Source organism: Oncorhynchus masou, unplaced genomic scaffold, assembly GCF_036934945.1.
Source record: "Oncorhynchus masou masou isolate Uvic2021 unplaced genomic scaffold, UVic_Omas_1.1 unplaced_scaffold_1559, whole genome shotgun sequence".
In the NCBI taxonomy this organism is placed as follows: Eukaryota; Metazoa; Chordata; class Actinopteri; order Salmoniformes; family Salmonidae; genus Oncorhynchus; species Oncorhynchus masou.
This window is the reverse complement of record NW_027005647.1, coordinates 64,423-85,402: the sequence shown is the minus strand read 5'-3', so window position 1 is coordinate 85,402 and position 20,980 is coordinate 64,423. Positions and strand designations below refer to the sequence as shown.

The 20,980-nt window shown below is 45.6% G+C and overlaps 1 protein-coding gene across 1 annotated transcript in view; it reads right to left on the bottom strand.

Moving 5' to 3' along the window:
• Positions 1-20,980, bottom strand: part of LOC135531223 (semaphorin-5B-like) — a 120,046-nt gene that overhangs the window by 36,751 nt on the left and 62,315 nt on the right. The window contains exons 5-11 of the mRNA XM_064959345.1: positions 15,683-15,745; positions 13,213-13,311; positions 10,933-11,146; positions 9,135-9,420; positions 5,115-5,250; positions 3,902-4,109; positions 3,555-3,762 (exon numbers count right to left, since the gene is read on the bottom strand). Of these exons, the coding sequence (XP_064815417.1) occupies positions 3,555-3,762; positions 3,902-4,109; positions 5,115-5,250; positions 9,135-9,420; positions 10,933-11,146; positions 13,213-13,311; positions 15,683-15,745 (1,214 nt within the window). The remainder of the gene's footprint in view (positions 1-3,554; positions 3,763-3,901; positions 4,110-5,114; positions 5,251-9,134; positions 9,421-10,932; positions 11,147-13,212; positions 13,312-15,682; positions 15,746-20,980) is intronic.

Sequence of the window (20,980 nt, the reverse complement as noted above, 5' to 3'; positions counted from 1 at the left end):
TTCCTGACATGGGGTTGGAAGGGAGTGGCTAGGATAGGTAGTTCCTGACATAGGGTTGGAAGGGAGTGGCTAGGATAGGTAGTTCCTGACATGGGGTTGGAAGGGAGTGGCTAGGATAGGTAGTTCCTGACATGGGTTTGGAAGGGAGTGGCTAGGATAGGTAGTTCCTGACATGGGGTTGGAAGGGAGTGGCTAGGATAGGTAGTTCCTGACATGGGGTTGGAAGGGAGTGGCTAGGATAGGTAGTTCCTGACATGCGGTTGGAAGGGAGTGGCTAGGTAGTTCCTGACATGGGGTTGGAAGGGAGTGGCTAGGATAGGTAGTTCCTGACATGGGGTTGGAAGGGAGTGGCTAGGATAGGTAGTTCCTGACATAGGGTTGGAAGGGAGTGGCTAGGATAGGTAGTTCCTGACATGGGGTTGGAAGGGAGTGGCTAGGATAGGTAGTTCCTGACATGCGGTTGGAAGGGAGTGGCTAGGATAGGTGGTTCCTGACATGGGGTTGGAAGGGAGTGGCTAGGATAGGTAGTTCCTGACATGGGGTTGGAAGGGAGTGGCTAGGATAGGTAGTTCCTGACATGGGGTTGGAAGGGAGTGGCTAGGATAGGTAGTTCCTGACATGCGGTTGGAAGGGAGTGGCTAGGTAGTTCCTGACATGGGGTTGGAAGGGAGTGGCTAGGATAGGTAGTTCCTGACATGGGGTTGGAAGGGAGTGGCTAGGATAGGTAGTTCCTGACATAGGGTTGGAAGGGAGTGGCTAGGATAGGTAGTTCCTGACATAGGGTTGGAAGGGAGTGGCTAGGATAGGTAGTTCCTGACATGGGGTTGGAAGGGAGTGGCTAGGATAGGTAGTTCCTGACATGCGGTTGGAAGGGAGTGGCTAGGATAGGTAGTTCCTGACATGCGGTTGGAAGGGAGTGGCTAGGATAGGTAGTTCCTGACATGGGGTTGGAAGGGAGTGGCTAGGTAGTTCCTGACATGCGGTTGGAAGGGAGTGGCTAGGATAGGTAGTTCCTGACATGCGGTTGGAAGGGAGTGGCTAGGATAGGTAGTTCCTGACATGGGGTTGGAAGGGAGTGGCTAGGTAGTTCCTGACATGGGGTTGGAAGGGAGTGGCTAGGATAGGTAGTTCCTGACATGCGGTTGGAAGGGAGTGGCTAGGATAGGTAGTTCCTGACATGGGGTTGGAAGGGAGTGGCTAGGATAGGTAGTTCCTGACATGGGGTTGGAAGGGAGTGGCTAGGATAGGTAGTTCCTGACATGGGGTTGGAAGGGAGTGGCTAGGATAGGTAGTTCCTGACATGGGGTTGGAAGGGAGTGGCTAGGATAGGTAGTTCCTGACATGGGGTTGGAAGGGAGTGGCTAGGATAGGTAGTTCCTGACATGGGGTTGGAAGGGAGTGGCTAGGCTAGGTGGTTCCTGACATAGGGTTGGAAGGGAGTGGCTAGGATAGGTAGTTCCTGACATGGGGTTGGAAGGGAGTGGCTAGGATAGGTAGTTCCTGACATGGGGTTGGAAGGGAGTGGCTAGGATAGGTAGTTCCTGACATGCGGTTGGAAGGGAGTGGCTAGGATAGGTAGTTCCTGACATGCGGTTGGAAGGGAGTGGCTAGGCTAGGTAGTTCCTGACATGCGGTTGGAAGGGAGTGGTTAAGAGGATGATTAGGTGGCCATGAGGGCCAGATTGGATATTTTAGCCAGGAAACCGGGGTTAACAACCCAACTCTTATGATAAGTGTCATGGGATCTTTAATGACTACAGAGAATCAGGACACCCGTTTAACATCCCATCTGAAAAACGGCACCCTACACATGGCAATGTCCCCAATCACTGCCCTGGGGCACTGGGATCTTAGCTTCAGAGACATGGGATACAGGGTGGTATGCCGATGGTTATTACACAGTTAATACACAGGATGATATGTAAAATATGTGGTAAAAGCTAGGGGTAGGACACATGCAATCACCATGACAACTACTTAATCTATTGTAGTAATAGGATGCCTTTCACATTAACATCCATCTATGTCCAGTCAGTTAGGGAGGTGGTCAGTTCACTATCTTTCCCACAACGACAACCCTCTCTCTCCCTCTCTCTTTTTCCCTGACTGTATTTATTTCCTGTTCCCCTCCTCCCTCCTCCTCTCTGACAGGTGAGAGTGATGGATCACACAGAAAACCTCTGCTGGCACTGCAACACCATCCCAGACTGCCATTGTACTGGCTCCAGTCTGCAGCCAGAACAGAGGAAATTAGTTTTTTCCCCACTAGCACCGGGAGAGGCAAAGGGCAGTGTTCACAAGGAGCGAGCAGGGATTCATTCAACGGGAGAGGTCAAATGTAATTACAGGAAGCCTCAGCTGGCTTGGTTACTTACAGATGTGGCCAAATGTTGACACATTGCACTTTACAAAAATGCAACTGAGTAGAATGAGCTGTTTTTTCTTTTCAAAACTTGTTCAATTGCTATTTTTACCCTGCAGGCACCTGCAACTTACCACAGGTGAGATAAATTACACAGTAAATGAGAATCATTGCCTCCAACCAAGTTAATTACAATTTTGAATAATTTAGTCTAGGCCAATCATTTTTTTTCAATTTCAGTTAGAATCCCCCCCCCCCCCCCAAAAAAAAAATGTATTTGAGAAGAAAAGGTGAGTCATGCAAGGGTGCCAATATATCATGCATTGGTGCCAATATATCTGACTGCATCTGTACAGTATAAACAGGGGGTAATGACATGGCAGATTAAGTATGGTGTTATTCATGAGATGAGTGAAGGACTGGCAAATGCTGTTTGGCTGATACTGAATGAATAAAAGCACCTGCTAAATGGCATATATTATAAATGAATGTGCATATTAAATAATGATATGCTCATATGTATTAAACCCCACATATCAGTAGTCATAACACTGTGTATGTATGGTGAGGTGTCATGGCATTGGCTGTTAGAGGTGGACAGGATGTGCAACCTATGGAAGCTACAGGAGTGCAAGAAACCTTATATATCAGTAGTCATTATAGTGATAACACCACCATTCTTCATACTGTACAGTAAGGTGTGATATCATTATAGTGATAGCGCCACCATTCTTCATACTGTACAGTAAGGTGTGATATCATTATAGTGATAACACCACCATTCTTCATACTGTACAGTAAGGTGTGAAATGATTGGGTGTCTGAGGTCCTATGGAAGCTACGGAGGGCTGTGGGGTGTAGGAGACCTCATATATCAGTAGTCATAACAGTAATAATGCCACCATTCCTGCACGTGACTACTTCCTGTCTGGATCAGTCAGACCCTGTGAGGCTGGAGGACAGAACATTTGGCTTCTTTCCAATTAACGGTCACCAAGATGATTAGCTTCAGGTAGAATACTGATACAATATTATTGTTATCTTCTGGACTTTGCCCTCACCAGTAGATACATCCACTTTCCAGAACAAGAAGTGTACAGGAAGTAGTTTATAAACTAAGACAGGTTTGATTGAACTGCAGCCGTATAAGTGGTGGGGTATTGAAGAGGGTGTGTGGGAGTGGTCTTCTTACCGTTCAGTTTTGTAGCTGGAGCATCTTTCCAGTGGGATCTTCAGCACCCTGTCACTAAGCCCCACAAACAACGACCTATCGCTGTGGAGGATTTGAAGGCTCTTGATTGGCTCGCTTTCGCCCTCAGGGAGGAGCCTCATCTCTTCCAGGTAACACCCACGCATGCTCTTATTGGTCGTGGAGAGGGCCTTCAGGATGGTGCCGTATTCTTATTGGACAAACAAACAAAATGAGACATCTAGCCTCTGTCTTTCTCTCTCTCCCTCTCTCCCTCTCTTCCCTTCCCTCCCTCTCCCCGTCCCTCCCTGCCTGTCCGCCCGCCCCTCCCTCCCTTCCAGTTCACTCACCAGTGCCGATGTACATGACGTGGTAGAGGGTGTCTCGGCCCTGCACGATGTCCACCACCAGCTTGGAGAAGCGGATGTTGTCCTGGTACAGGAGGGGGTCGGTGGAGACGGGCTGCACCACGTCAGACATGAGGAAGAGACGCTGGGCGTCCTGCAGGCTGCGCTCCGTCTGGTTCTCCCCTGGACCTCGCTCCTCCAGGGTATCACACTGAGGGGGCAGACAGGGAGAAGGACAACTTTTTGATTCGTTTTTTCCCAAATGCTTTTCCTAAATTATACTGATTCATTTTGCAATAAATCAGAGATCACAAGGTGGAGCCTAGGAGCTTGATGAAACGCTAATTTGAGTAATTGACTAGTGGAATCAGGTGTGATGAAACACTAATTTGAGTAATTGACCAGTGGAATCAGGTTTGATGAAAGGCTCATTTGAGTCATTGACTAGTGGAATCAGGTGTGATGAAAGGCTCATTTGAGTCATTGACAAGTGGAATCAGGTGTGATGAAAGGCTCATTTGAGTCATCGACTAGTGGAATTAGGTGTGATGAAAGGCTCATTTGAGTCATCGACTAGTGGAATTAGGTTTGATGAAAGGCTCATTTGAGTCATTGACTAGTGGAATTAGGTGTGATGGAAGGCTCATTTGAGTCATTGACTAGTGGAATTAGGTGTGATGGAAGGCTCATTTGAGTCATCGACTAGTGGAATTAGGTTTGATGAAAGGCTCATTTGAGTCATTGACTAGTGGAATCAGGTGTGATGAAAGGCTCATTTGAGTCATTGACTAGTGGAATCAGGTGTGATGAAAGGCTAATTTGAGTCATTGACTAGTGGAATCAGGTGTGATGAAAGGCTCATTTGAGTCATTGACTAGTGGAATCAGGTGTGATGAAAGGCTCATTTGAGTCATTGACTAGTGGAATCAGGTGTGATGAAAGGCTCATTTGAGTCATTGACTAGTGGAATTAGGTTTGATGAAAGGCTCATTTGAGTCATTGACTAGTGGAATCAGGTGTGATGAAAGGCTCATTTGAGTCATTGACTAGTGGAATCAGGTGTGATGAAAGGCTCATTTGAGTCATTGACTAGTGGAATTAGCTGTGCTAGTTCAGACATACGTGAAACATCTTGGTTCCTGAGTAGAGGGCTGGGAAACAGTGAAAGAAGGAATCTAGTAGAAGAGCAGACAGTAGACTTTGCATCGCCCCCTACCTGGAAGTTGGGGATGGGGTTGGGGGTGGAGAGCCAGCTTGTACGAGGGTTCTCCTGGTAACGGAACGGTCCGTTGAACGCCTGGGTGATGGCGCTGAGGTTGAAAGCACACACAGCCGACGCAGAGATGCTGTTCCTGTTAGGAAGAGAGGGACATAAAGACGTCAGGACACCGTGACTCAGAGGCCATGGCAGTGAACCAATCGATACGGTTTTTAACGGTGAGCGAGCGTTGTGCCCTTTCCTTTTCAATGAGGATCAAATGCTTTGGTTGCACCTCGACTCGCGTTGGTTGAGCGCCGTCCACTTTTTTTCAATCCAATCCATCAAATGTATCTATAAAGCCCTTTGTACGGACATCGCAGGAAAAATACAGCAGCCTATTTGATACAGGAAACCACTGTTCATAAAGAACTGAATTGATGCGTAAGACCTACTTATGTTCTTAGTTCAAAAGAGAGCTTAATGACGTCTACAGTATACAAAGACATTTATCTATCAATTATAATAGTTATCACTATGAATATAAGGTACAATATGGCACATAATTGGATAATAATTGGATAATGACAGGATAATGACAGGATAATGATTTTTGATGATCTCCCAGTGCTGGCACAGACATGTCTTTCTTTCCTATAGACCTGTGCTCCCATCTCATCTTTAACAATCCTCACAGTCATTTAAACCTCTCAGCTGCAACACAGACAAAGGTATTCACTGGTAAAAGGAGGGAAAGGGTAAGGAGAAAAGGACTACGAAAAGGAACTGCAACCGAAACACAAGGCAAAACTCATAGTAATAGAATCTACAGAACATTCAAGTCAATGATGTCATAATGGGTGGACTGGCAGCCATTGCGAGTGCACCGGTGGAACAGTCAAATTGCCAGGGTTAGAGGTTCCAAGCCCTTTCTATAGATTCTATTTATATGGTAAAACCCTCCGAATCGGAGGCGCAGATCAAGACACACCACGTCTTCATCACTAAGGTCTTTCAGAGTGGTTCCTGTTATCCCTGGAGGATACCTGAGATCACTATCGTTTCAATGCCTTGCAGCCTGTCTTTTGTCTGTGCGACTGGGATAAGATGTCTTTCTCAATACCTCAGAGTTTACAAGCCTTTTAGCTCTGCCCTGGGTGAGTCCAAAATGGACCTCAGACAGAAGAGTGCTTGTGCCAGTAATACGGGCCCAAATTGATGCTACCGCTCTCTCTCAATAGGACCATTAGTACAGGTATGAAAGGAACCACTGGGGTACTGTACTGTATCTGACTGTACTGTATCTGACTGTACTGTATCAGACTGTACTGTATCAGACTGTACTGTATCTGACTGTACTGTATCTGACTGTACTGTATCAGACTGTACTGTATCAGACTGTACTGTAACTGACTGTACTGTAACTGACTGTACTGTATCTGACTGTACTGTAGCAGACTGTACTGTAGCAGACTGTACTGTATCTGACTGTACTGTATCTGACTACTGTATCTGACTACTGTATCTGACTGTACTGTATCTGACTGTACTGTATCTGATTGTACTGTATCTGACTGTACTGTATCTGACTGTACTGTAACTGACTGTACTGTAACTGACTGTACTGTAACTGACTGTACTGTAGCTGACTGTACTGTAGCTGACTGTACTGCAGTGTGTAGGTTTACATCATGTTAATAACAGGGTCTAGGAGGAGAGGTAGGTGGTTAGAAGCCTACCACACTAATATAGTGTGTTATAACTACTGGCACTGAGTCTATCAGAGAGGGGTTCTGAACAGAACAAGGAGAAGGAAAATGGGACTTCAGACCGGCAGAGAAGGGTTCTGAACAGACCAAGGAGAAGGAACATGGGACTTCAGACTGGCAGAGAAGGGTTCTGAACAGACCAAGGAGAAGGAACATGGGACTACAGACTGGCAGAGAAGGGTTCTGAACAGACCAAGGAGAAGGAGCATGGGACTATAGACTGGCAGAGAGGGGTTCTGAACAGACCAATGAGAAGGAACATGGGACTACAGACTGGCAGAGAAGGGTTCTGAACAGACCAAGGAGAAGGAGCATGGGACTATAGACTGGCAGAGAAGGGTTCTGAACAGACCAAGGAGAAGGAACATGGGACTACAGACTGGCAGAGAAGGGTTCTGAACAGACCAAGGAGAAGGAGCATGGGACTATAGACTGGCAGAGAGGGGTTCTGAACAGAACAATGTGAAGGAAAATGGGACTACAGACTGGCAGAGAGGGGTTCTGAATAAAACAATGAGAAGGAATATGGGACTATAGACTGGCAGAGAGGGGATTCTGGGTGTTGGTTCTGAACAGACCAATGAGAAGGCACATGGGACTATAGACTGGCAGAGAGGGGATTCGGTGTTGGTTCTGAACAGACCAATGATACGGGCACATGGGACTATAGACTGGCAGAGAGGGGATTCTGGGTGTTGGTTCTGAACAGACCAATGATACGGGCACATGGGACTATAGACTGGCAGAGAGGGGATTCTGGGTGTTGGTTCTGAACAGACCAATGATAAGGCACATGGGACTATAGACTGGCAGAGAGGGGATTCTGGGTGTTTGTTCTGAACAGACCAATGATAAGGCACTTGGGACTATAGACTGGCAGAGAGGGGATTCTGGGTGTTGGTTCTGAACAGACCAATGATAAGGCACTTGGGACTATAGACTGGCAGAGAGGGGATTCTGGGTGTTGGTTCTGAACAGACCAATGATAAGGCACATGGGACTATAGACTGGCAGAGAGGGGATTCTGGGTGTTGGTTCTGAACAGACCAATGATAAGGCACATGGGACTATAGACTGGCAGAGAGGGGATTCTGGGTGTTGGTTCTGAACAGACCAATGATAAGGCACATGGGACTATAGACTGGCAGGGAGGAGCTTCTGGACAGGATATGATGCTTTAGGCTATGCACAGAGTCGGACCGACAGACTGACAGACAGACAGCAACCCAAAACCTGACAGGGTTAACTAACACAAATGGTTCACCACAATCAATTTCCACAACCCTTTGAGTTTAAAACCTATTTAAGTGTTTCACAGTCACACAGAAATGTTCTTAAGTGGTTATCCTCCAACACCATTCTTCCTTGCAGACTAAAGCGTCTCTCCCAGACAAGGTTCTGCTCTGTCGCTAAGCCAAGGGCACCGACACAGACAGAGACGGAGAAGAAAAGACTCGAGAAGTGATTTTCACTTCCCTCCTCTCAGCATTTGTCCAAACAGCTTGAAATGTGTAATATGCTTCTCAGCATCTGTAAAACCTTCAGCCTCAGCAGGATGCTGTTAGGGCAATGTGTAAATAAATGAACTAAAACAAAGTAGGACTGGATAGATGGAGAATAAAGGTGTGTGTGTGTGTGTGTGTGTGTGTGTGTGTGTGTCTGTGTCTGTGTGTGTGTGTGTGTGTGTGTGTGTGTGTGTGTGTGTGTGTGTGTGTGTGTGTCTGTGTGTCTGTGTGTGTGTGTCTGTGAGCTTGTACTCATTGGGGCTGTTTTAAAGGTCCTCCTTGTTCTTTTACAGATGTGTGTGTGTGTGTGTGTGTGTGTGTGTGTGTGTGTGTGTGTGTGTGTGTGTGTGTGTGTGTGTGTGTGTGTGTGTGTGTGTCTGCATCTATACATGTGTATATATATATACAGTACCAGTCAAAAGTTTGGACACACCTACTCATTCCAGGGTTTTTCTTTATTTTTACTATTTTCTACATTGTAGAATAATAGTGAAGACATCAAAACGATGAAATAACACATATGGAATCATGTAAGCAAAAAAGTGTTCAACAGATATTTTATATTTGAGATTCTTCAAAGTAGCCTTGATGACAGCTTTGCAATGTAGAGAATAGTCCAAATAATGATAAACCCTTGAATGAGCAGGTGTGTCCAAACTACTGACTGGTTCTGTACATGTAAAAGAGCCTGTGTGTGTATGACAGACAATGTGTGTGTTCATTTTATGTGTGTGTCTGTGTGTAGGTGTGTGTGTGTCACTCACACGTTGGTGGTGAAGATGCCGTAGATGAGGTCCTGTTCGGGCAGATAGAAGGTGCTCTGCAGCTCGTTATAGTAGAAGGGGATCTCTCCTGACCGCGAGCAGTTCAACCGCGCCTTCATGAACGTAGTCCAAGTGTCCTCCAATAGGAAGCGACCGCCCACGTCGTTCTTACAGACCCGGGCCACTCGGGAGAACACGGTCCGACCGCAGTCATGTTCCACTGCGTTCTCTCTCAGGAAGAAATAGGTGAAGAGGCCCACCTCGTAGACTGAGATAAAGTGAGGGTCTGGAGGAGAGAGGAAGGAGGGAGGGGAGGAGGGGAGAAGACAGGAATAGAGAAAGAGAGGGAGGGAGAAGACAGGAATAGAGAAAGAGAGGGAGGGGAGAAGACAGGAATAGAGAAAGAGAGGGAGGGAGAAGACAGGAATAGAGAAAGAGAGGGAGGGGAGAAGACAGGAATAGAGAAAGAGAGGGAGGGGAGAAGACAGGAATAGAGAAAGAGAGGGAGGGGAGAAGACAGGAATAGAGAAAGAGAGGGAGGGAGAAGACAGGAATAGAGAAAGAGAGGGAGGGGAGAAGACAGGAATAGAGAAAGAGAGGGAGGGGAGAAGACAGGAATAGAGAACGAGAGGGAGGGGAGAAGACAGGAATAGAGAACGAGAGGGAGGGGAGAAGACAGGAATAGAGAAAGAGAGGGAGGGGAGAAGACAGGAATAGAGAAAGAGAGGGAGGGGAGAAGACAGGAATAGAGAAAGAGAGGGAGGGGAGAAGACAGGAATAGAGAAAGAGAGGGAGGGGGAGAAGACAGGAATAGAGAACGAGAGGGAGGGGAGAAGACAGGAATAGAGAACGAGAGGGAGGGGAGAAGACAGGAATAGAGAAAGAGAGGGAGGGGAGAAGACAGGAATAGAGAAAGAGAGGGAGGGGAGAAGACAGGAATAGAGAAAGAGAGGGAGGGGAGAAGACAGGAATAGAGAAAGAGAGGGAGGGGAGAAGACAGGAATAGAGAAAGAGAGGGAGGGAGAAGACAGGAATAGAGAAAGAGAGGGAGGGGAGAAGACAGGAATAGAGAAAGAGAGGGAGGGGAGAAGACAGGAATAGAGAAAGAGAGGGAGGGGAGAAGACAGGAATAGAGAACGAGAGGGAGGGGAGAAGACAGGAATAGAGAACGAGAGGGAGGGGAGAAGACCGGAATAGAGAAAGAGAGGGAGGGAGAAGACAGGAATAGAGAAAGAGAGGGAGGGGAGAAGACAGGAATAGAGAAAGAGAGGGAGGGGAGAAGACCGAATAGAGAAAGAGAGGGAGGGAAGGTGTAAGAGATATGGTATTTCAGCTCCAAACGGCTGATGCAGCAGCAGGAATGTGAGCAGTGATGTTCTTGGCATGGAATCAGTAGTTCTCTCTTCCTTACACCTTCCTATTACCATTAGGACTCATCCTCTAGGATTCCCTTCACGTTAGAACATAAGGAGTGCCTCTAGCCAGTTACAGTTGGCTGTTCAGTAATGTATTGGCATTGACATAGAATTGCTCGAATGCAAATACCTCATCAAGTCTATGTTCCCTGATGGGTGGACTGGCAGCCATATTGAATGTACCCATAACCAGGAAGCAAAGCAGGAAGTACAGTCATGATCCAATTGTAATTCTATTCCTACACTATTAGACAAAATAGTTCCAAAAGGGTTCTTCGGCTGTCCCTATAGGATAACCCTTTTGTGTTCTATATGGAACCAAAAAGGTTTCTTCAAAGGGTTCTCTTTTTTTCAAAGAGTGTATGGTTCACATGAGTGTTTACCGTTGAGCCATTTGGAGTTGTACTGGGCTGTTCGCAGCGGCGGCATGTTACCAAGGCTACGGTAGATGACGGGGTCACGACCCGAGAAGTCGATGACAGTGGCGGCGTAGAGTTCGCCCTTCTCTGTTACCATGGCAGTGGAGTTGTGACGCGGGTCGTAGGGGCATCTCGCCACCCCGTTCACCGTGTCCATCACCCGACTGATGTTTCCTATCTGGAAGAGGATGGAAGAAGGGTGAGGTGTTTAGATAGAGGTATGTCCAGATGTCCATACTAGGATCCTAAACAGCAGGAACAGGCCACTCCATTCAGCTAAGGGATGATTTTTGTCGGAGCGGATGTCAGGGGCCCGGAACATAATTATTATAATTTTTACACTGTAAATAGACCACAACTAAGCCAAAAAATATATTGTATTTGAAAATAACAATCCCTTCATTCGTTGATTACATTGAGACACAATCATGTCTCCTCTTTTACTCGTGGGAATACTGGAGATTTGTTCCGGTTTTGCCGCAGACACCTGCTATATAGTATGCATGGCCAAAACATTACTTCATATACACTGAACAGAAATAGAAACGCAACATGGAAAGTGTTGGTCCCATGTTTCATCAGCTGAAATAAAATATCCCAGAAATGTTCCATACTCACAAAAAGCTTATCTCTCAAATTTTGGCCACAAATTTGTTTATATCCTTGTTAGTGCATCTTATGTGGGGGACAATAAAAGTCCACCCTAAAATGTACAGTTTTGTTACACAACACAATGCCACAGATGTCTCAAGTTTTGAGGAGGGGTGCAATTGGCATGCTGACTGCAGAGCCGCCAGAGCCGTTGCCAGAGAAGTGAATGTTCATTTCTCTACCATAAGCCCACTCCAACGTTGTTTGCCAGCAGGTCCAACTGACCTTTACAACCGCGAAGCACGCCAGCCCACATCTGGCTTCTTCACCTGCGGGATTGTCTGAGACCAGCCAGCCCACATCTGGCTTCTTCACCTGCGGGATTGTCTGAGACCAGCCAGCCCACATCTGGCTTCTTCACCTGCGGGATTGTCTGAGACCAGCCACCCGGACAGCGGATGACACTGTGGGTTTGCACAACCAAATAATTTCTGCACAAACTGCCAGAAACCATCTCAGGGAAGCTGATCTGTGTTCTTGTCGTCTTGACCTGACTGCAGTTCGGCGTTGTAACCGACTTCAGTGGGCAAAGGCTCACCTAGGATGGCCACTGGCACGCTGGAGAGGTGTGCTCTTTACGGATGAATCCCGGATTCTACTGTACCGGCAGATGTCAGAAAGCGTGTCGTGGCGTAGTGTGGGTCAGTGGTTTGCTGTTGTGAACAGAGTGCTCCATCCTGTCCCTCCTCTCTCATCTCCCTCTCCTGTTACTCCTCTCTCATCTCCCCCTCCCTCTCATGTTACTCCTCTCTCATCTCCCCCTCCCTCTCATGTTACTCCTCTCTCACCCCCCTCGCCTGTTACTCCTCTCTCATCTCCCCCTCCCTCTCCTGTTACTCCTCTCTCATCTCCCCCTCCCTCTCCTGTTACTCCTCTCTCACCCCCTCGCCTGTTACTCCTCTCTCATCTCCCCCTCCCTCTCCTGTTACTCCTCTCTCATCTCCCCCTCCCTCTCCTGTTACTCCTCTCTCACCCCCCTCGCCTGTTACGCCTCTCTCATCTCCCCCTCCCTCTCCTGTTACTCCTCTCTCATCTCCCTCTCCTGTTACTCCTCTCTCTCATCTCCCTCTCCTGTTACTCCTCTCTCTCATCTCCCTCTCCTGTTACTCCTCTCTCTCATCTCCCTCTCCTGTTACTCCTCTCTCTCATCTCCCTCTCCTGTTACTCCTCTCTCATCTCCCTCTCCTGTTACTCCTCTCTCATCTCCCTCTCCCTCTCCTGTTACTCCTCTCTCTCTCATCTCCCTCTCCTGTTACTCCTCTCTCTCATCTACCTCTCCTGTTACTCTCTCCCCCCCTCTCCTGTTACTCCTCTCTCATCTCCCTCTCCTGTTACTCCTCTCTCACCTCCCTCTCCTGTTACTCCTCTCTCACCTCCCTCTCCTGTTACTCATCTCCCTCTCCTGTTACTCCTCTCTCATCTCCCTCTCCTGTTACTCCTCTCTCACCCCCTCTCCTGTTACTCCTCTCTCATCTCCCTCTCCTGTTACTCCTCTCTCATCTCCTTCAACTCTATCTTCATCCTCCTCCCTCTCCTCTCTCTCTCTCCTCTCTCCTTTAACTCTATCTTCATCCTCCTCTCTCTCTCTCTCACCTGCCGAGTGGTGCAGACGGGGGTAAAGGCGTTGGTTCCACAGGTAAAGATCCGCCTCCCGGTGATGAGCAGGACCCGGATGTAGTTCTGACATTCATCCTGCGGGGACGGGAACCCGGGAGGTCAAAGACGTCATAACAACACCATACAATATGGTCTATTCATTTCTTCCTGTACAAGGTTCTAGTACACTTCATTGAAGCTATCAAATATCTCTGGTGAGGGCAGCCCCTTTAATGTAGAATTCTACCAGTCGTCTGTCTTTATCTAAATATCTCTGGTGAGGGCAGCCGCTTTAATGTAGAATTCTACCAGTCGTCTGTCTTTATCTAAATATCTCTGGTGAGGGCAGCCCCTTTAATGTAGAATTCTACCAGTCGTCTGTCTTTATCTAAATATCTCTGGTGAGGGCAGCCCCTTTAATGTAGAATTCTACCAGTCGTCTGTCTTTATCTAAATATCTCTGGTGAGGGCAGCCCCTTTAATGTAGAATTCTACCAGTCGTCTGTCTTTATCTAAATATCTCTGGTGAGGGCAGCCCCTTTAATGTAGAATTCTACCAGTCGTCTGTCTTTATCTAAATATCTCTGGTGAGGGCAGCCGCTTTAATGTAGAATTCTACCAGTCATCTGTCTTTCTCTATCTAAATATCTCTGGTGAGGGCAGCCCCTTTAATGTAGAATTCTACCAGTCGTCTGTCTTCATCTATCTAAATATCTCTGGTGAGGGCAGCCCCTTTAATGTAGAATTCTACCAGTCATCTGTCTTTCTCTATCTAAATATCTCTGGTGAGGGCAGCCGCTTTAATGTAGAATTCTACCAGTCGTCTGTCTTTATCTAAATATCTCTGGTGAGGGCAGCCGCTTTAATGTAGAATTCTACCAGTCGTCTGTCTTTATCTAAATATCTCTGGTGAGGGCAGCCGCTTTAATGTAGAATTCTACCAGTCGTCTGTCTTTATCTAAATATCTCTGGTGAGGGCAGCCGCTTTAATGTAGAATTCTACCAGTCGTCTGTCTTTATCTAAATATCTCTGGTGAGGGCAGCCCCTTTAATGTAGAATTCTACCAGTCGTCTGTCTTCCTCTATCTAAATATCTCTGGTGAGGGCAGCCCCTTTAATGTAGAAATCTACCAGTCGTCTGTCTTCCTCTATCTAAATATCTCTGGTGAGGGCAGCCCCTTTAATGTAGAATTCTACCAGTCGTCTGTCTTCCTCTATCTAAATATCTCTGGTGAGGGCAGCCCCTTTAATGTAGAATTCTACCAGTCGTCTGTCTTCCTCTATCTAAATATCTCTGGTGAGGGCAGCCCCTTTAATGTAGAATTCTACCAGTCGTCTGTCTTCCTCTATCTAAATATCTCTGGTGAGGGCAGCCCCTTTAATGTAGAATTCTACCAGTCGTCTGTCTTCCTCTATCTAAATATCTCTGGTGAGGGCAGCCCCTTTAATGTAGAATTCTACCAGTCGTCTGTCTTTCTCTATCTAAATATCTCTGGTGAGGGCAGCCGCTTTAATGTAGAATTCTACCAGTCGTCTGTCTTTCTCTATCTAAATATCTCTGGTGAGGGCAGCCCCTTTAATGTAGAATTCTACCAGTCGTCTGTCGTTCTCTATCTAAATATCTCTGGTGAGGGCAGCCCCTTTAATGTAGAATTCTACCAGTCGTCTGTCTTCCTCTATCTAAATATCTCTGATGAGGGCAGCCGCTTTAATGTAGAATTCTACCAGTCGTCTGTCATTATCTAAATATCTCTGGTGAGGGCAGCCCCTTTAATGTAGAATTCTACCAGTCGTCTGTCTTTATCTAAATATCTCTGGTGAGGGCAGCCGCTTTAATGTAGAATTCTACCAGTCGTCTGTCTTTATCTAAATATCTCTGGTGAGGGCAGCCGCTTTAATGTAGAATTCTACCCGTCGTCTGTCTTTATCTAAATATCTCTGGTGAGGGCAGCCGCTTTAATGTAGAATTCTACCAGTCGTCTGTCTTTATCTAAATATCTCTGGTGAGGGCAGCCGCTTTAATGTAGAATTCTACCTGTCGTCTGTCTTTATCTAAATATCTCTGGTGAGGGCAGCCGCTTTAATGTAGAATTCTACCAGTCGTCTGTCTTTATCTAAATATCTCTGGTGAGGGCAGCCGCTTTAATGTAGAATTCTACCAGTCGTCTGTCTTCCTCTATCTAAATATCTCTGGTGAGGGCAGCCGCTTTAATGTAGAATTCTACCAGTCGTCTGTCTTTATCTAAATATCTCTGGTGAGGGCAGCCGCTTTAATGTAGAATTCTACCAGTCGTCTGTCTTTATCTAAATATCTCTGGTGAGGGCAGCCGCTTTAATGTAGAATTCTACCAGTCGTCTGTCTATATCTAAATATCTCTGGTGAGGGCAGCCCCTTTAATGTAGAATTCTACCAGTCGTCTGTCTTTCTCTATTTAAAGTGTCCATAACTGCCAGACAGCTATAATACCTCTGTCTTTCCTTTGCTCTGACAGGACCGCTTGGTGTCTTCATCTGGTCCCCATTCTACTGCCTAGAGAAGAAAATTACATTTAAAAAATGACATATAAACATGTGCACAATAACGTGGACAGAATGTGTAGATTGGATCCTTGCTAAATCAGATTTAGTATGGGATATGTACTGTATATACTACTATACATACACATACACAAAAAGTATGTGGACACCTTTTTTATCAACACCCGTTGCTGACAGGTGTATAAAATTGAGCGCACAGTCATGCAATCTCCATAGACAAACATTGGCAGTAGAATGACCCATACTAACTTTCAACGTGGCACCATCATAGGATGCCACCTTTCCAGCAAGTCAGTTCATCAAATTTCTGCCTTTGCTAGACCTGCCCCGGTAAGGTACATTTGTAAGTGCTGTTATTGTGAAGTGGAACGTCTAGGAGCAACAATGGCTCAGCCGCGAAGTGGTAGGCCACACAAGCTCACAGAACGGGACCGCCGAGTGCTGAAGTGTGTTGTGCGTAAAAATACTCTGTCCTCGATTGCAGTCAATCACTCCAGTCTAATCACCATGGTTACTCCCCCAACTCAATCACTCCAGTCTAATCACCATGGCTACTCCCCCAACTCAATCACTCAGTCTAATCACCATGGTTACTCCCCCAACTCAATCACTCCAGTCTAATCACCATGGTTACTCCCCCCAACTCAATCACTCCAGTCTAATCACCATGGCTACACCAATTGGATCTTGACCACAGGCCAAACAAAAACAAAAACACAAGTCATCCAGCTAACACAAAATGTTCTAACAACATTTGCACAAGGTTCCCCTATTTTGCATATAACTTTCCAAGGAATAGTTTTTTGGGGTCAGTAAGGAAGCCTAGTGGTTAGAGCGTTGGCCTAGTAACCGAAAGTTTGCAAAGTCGAATCCCAGAGAAGACAATGTAAAAAATCTGTTGTTCTTCCCCTGAACAAGGCAGTTAACCCACTGTTCCCAGGCCGTCATTGTAAATAAGAATTTGTTCTTAACTGATTTGTCTGGTAAAATAAAGGTAAAATAAAGGTAAAATAAAGGTAAAATAAAGTTAAATAAAGGTAAAATAAAGGTAAAATAAAGTTAAATAAAGGTTAAATAAAGGTAAATCAATTATTGGGCATAAGAATAGTAGTATAATTAAACTGTATTCTCTGTTCCTACAGTTTCATTGTGGTCCTGAGAGCGAAAAGCAGCACCTCATTTTGGGGGAAATGTTATCATAGTTCTGGGAAACTGACTGAAACTATAAATCAAGGTTTGTTTACACCATAAATATCAGTGTAAACAAACGTAGTAAATACAATTGTGTGCACATCTCAAGGCCCAAAATTGCCATCCAAGACTGCAATATAATTTCACTAAAATAGCTGATAAATAAACTGGTATGTGTCCTACCATTACAATGCTGACTGCACAAACTATTGACCTGCAAAAACGATTTCCTATTTCCTATTAAACCGATATATCTCTCAGACCCTCAAACTTAAGGGGAGTCCTTACGCTGACACACCTTACAGCATACTGGAGCATTTCACTGTGCTTTACTGTGGAGCCACTGAAACTGGCCTTAGCCTCGTGAACCTTCACTGTGCTTTACTGTGGAGCCACTGAAACTGGCCTTAGCCTCGTGAACCTTCACTGTGCTTTACTGTGGAGCCACTGAAACTGGCCTTAGCCTCGTGAACCTTCACTGTGCTTTACTGTGGAGCCACTGAAACTGGCCTTAGCCTCGTGAACCTTCACTGTGCTTTACTGTGGAGCCACTGAAACTGGCCTTAGCCTCGTGAACCTTCACTGTGCTTTACTGTGGAGCCACTGAAACTGGCCTCAGCCTCGTGAACCTTCACTGTGCTTTACTGTGGAGCCACTGAAACTGGCCTCAGCCTCGTGAACCTTCACTGTGCTTTACTGTGGAGCCACTGAAACTGGCCTTAGCCTCGTGAACCTTCACTGTGCTTTACTGTGGAGCCACTGAAACTGGCCTCAGCCTCGTGAACCTTCACTGCTCAACTCACTCCCACCAAGTCTTTCCCTCAGTCACCCCTGACAACAGAGCTCCCAAATCTACTTCTAAAGATCAGGGACAAAGCGTGAATGAATGACCAAACTGAAAACTCTTCCCTGTGTTTGCATAATGCCATTGTGGCCACTGGTGCAGTGGTCGATTAAGGAGTTGGTTCTCAGAGGTGTCATTCATGGTTCACTTGCTCTGATAGGCCGACCAGGGCCTCCAAAGTCACACATGTCCCTCCCTCCCCCAGCCTGCTCCTTGTCCGTTCATTCAGTATAGCATTGATGAATGACATGAGACTCTTATTGAGACGGTCAGTGGGCTCATTGTTCGAGGACACTCCTTAAGTACCTGGATGTATACTGACTACACTCCTTAAGTACCTGGATGTATACTGACTACACTCCTTAAGTACCTGGATGTACACTGACTACACTCCTTAAGTACCTGGATGTACACTGACTACACTCCTTAAGTACCTGGATGTATACTGACTACACTCCTTAAGCACCTGGATGTATACTGACTACACTCCTTAAGTACCTGGATGTATACTGACTACACTCCTTAAGTACCTGGATGTATACTGACTACACTCCTTAAGTACCTGGATGTATACTGACTACACTCCTTAAGTACCTGGATGTACACTGACTACACTCCTTAAGTACCTGGATGTACACTGACTACACTCCTTAAGTACCTGGATGTATACTGACTACACTCCTTAAGCACCTGGATGTATACTGACTACACTCCTTAAGCACCTGGATGTATACTGACTACACTCCTTAAGTACCTGGATGTATACTGACTACACTCCTTAAGTACCTGGATGTATACTGACTACACTCCTTAAGTACCTGGATGTACACTGACTACACTCCTTAAGTACCTGGATGTACACTGACTACACTCCTTAAGTACCTGGATATATACTGACTACACTCCTTAAGCACCTGGATGTATACTGACTACACTCCTTAAGCACCTGGATGTATACTGACTACACTCCTTAAGTACCTGGATGTATACTGACTACACTCCTTACATACCTGGATGTATACTGACTACACTCCTTAAGTACCTGGATGTATACTGACTACACTCCTTAAGTACCTGGATGTATACTGACTACACTCCTTAAGTACCTGGATGTATACTGACTACACTCCTTAAGTACCTGGATGTATACTGACTACACTCCTTAAGTACCTGGATGTATACTGACTACACTCCTTAAGTACCTGGATGTATACTGACTACACTCCTTAAGTACCCGGATGTATACTGACTACACTCCTTAAGTACCCGGATGTATACTGACTACACTCCTTAAGTACCCGGATGTATACTGACTACACTCCTTAAGTACCCGGATGTATACTGACTACACTCCTTAAGTACCCGGATGTATACTGACTACACTCCTTAAGTACCCGGATGTATACTGACTACACTCCTCACGTACCTGGATGTATACTGACTACAAAGTTCAATACTTTTTTAAGGCACGTTTAACATTTTAACATTTTAACATTTGCCGATAGTGGTACAGATGTAGGATCTTAATTTGAACCAGTTTGCTACAGCAGGAAAAAAATCCTGCAGCAAGAGGAAATGTTAATTATTATGTGGATTATAATTAATGGTCATCTTTGTAGCATATTAGCGTTTTTCATCATGAATGTTGTTCTGGAGGCAGCGCTGCGGAGTGGTCACTTGCTAGCACAGCTACAAATTCATAAAATCGGATTTTAAACCTAACGCTTTCAAAGTGGAAATTACAAACTTCCGAAGCCTTTTTAAACCTGAAATATACTACAAGTTCAAATTTCCTGGATAGCAGGAAAGTTCTCCTGAAAAATGGTGATCAAATTAAGATCCTACATCTGTATATTGAAATTGTAAAACAACCTTGTAAGAAATTATTTATGTTATATGCAGTCATCCTTGAACTTCCAAATGAACTCAATGTACCTTGTATCCATGGATACAAATGGATCATAATTCGTAGAGAAAAAACACTACAATCATAACATTAAAGGAGAGAGGTACTTTGTAATATTCACGGTAGGTCCTTTAGTTGTATACTGATGAAAAACAATGCATACAGTTAATGACTTATCAAGGAGTCATTGTAAGAGATGGAATATATTTATAATATCTCTAAGACAGACAGCCGGACGGCCAGATGGACAGGAAGACATTAGTGCAGCACTGTGACATTTCCAAAACAGCTTATTCAGATTGATTTTAGGGAGACGTTTGATGGGTATTATCCCAAGGAAGCAATGACGTGGCCCTCAGGACAAATCTGACAGAAAGTTCATGACTGACATCAAATTGATCAGCCGTTTAGCAATGACAGGGTAGGGATCAGGGGAGGGAGAGGAGACAAGGAATAGAGAGAGACAGAGAGAGAGAGACACAGAGAGAGAGGGAAAAGAGCGCGATAGACAGAGAGAGAGACAGAGAGAGAGAGACACAGAGAGAGAGAGCGAGACAGAGAGAAAGAGAGCGCGATAGACAGAGCGAGACAGAGAGAAAGAGAGCGCGATACAGAGAGAGAGAGAGCGAGACAGAGAGCGCGATAGACAGAGAGAGACAGAGAGACAGAGAGACACAGAGAGCAAGACAGAGAGAAAGAGAGCGCGATAGACAGAGCGAGACAGAGAGAAAGAGAGCGCGATAGACAGAGCGAGACAGAGAGAAAGAGAGCGCGATACAGAGAGAGAGAGAGCGAGACAGAGAGAAAGAGAGCGCGATAGACAGAGAGAGACAGAGAGAGACACAGAGAGAGAGCAAGACAGAGAGAAAGAGAGCGCGATAGACAGAGAGAGAAAGAGAGACAGAGACAGAGAGAGATAAACAACCAGAGAGATTTATGTTTATTTATTTTCCCTTTTGTACTTTAACTATTTGCACATAATCTGAATTTGACATTTCTTTAGTAATTCTGTGAATGTAAAGTAAAGTTTACTGTAAAAAAATGTATTGTTTATTTCACTTTTACTTATTATCTATTTCACTTGCTTTGTCAATGTAAACATGTGTTTCCCATGCCAATAAAGCCCCTTAAATTGAAATTGACAGAGAGCGAGTGGGCAGAGTAAAGGTAGCTGGGTAGATCCCGTTCCTGTGTGATGTAACCCCTGGCAAACACCAGTTTGGCCCAGTAAACCCTCAGTGTGTTGACATTCCTACCCCCCCCCCCCTTACTCCACTAAGCTAAGG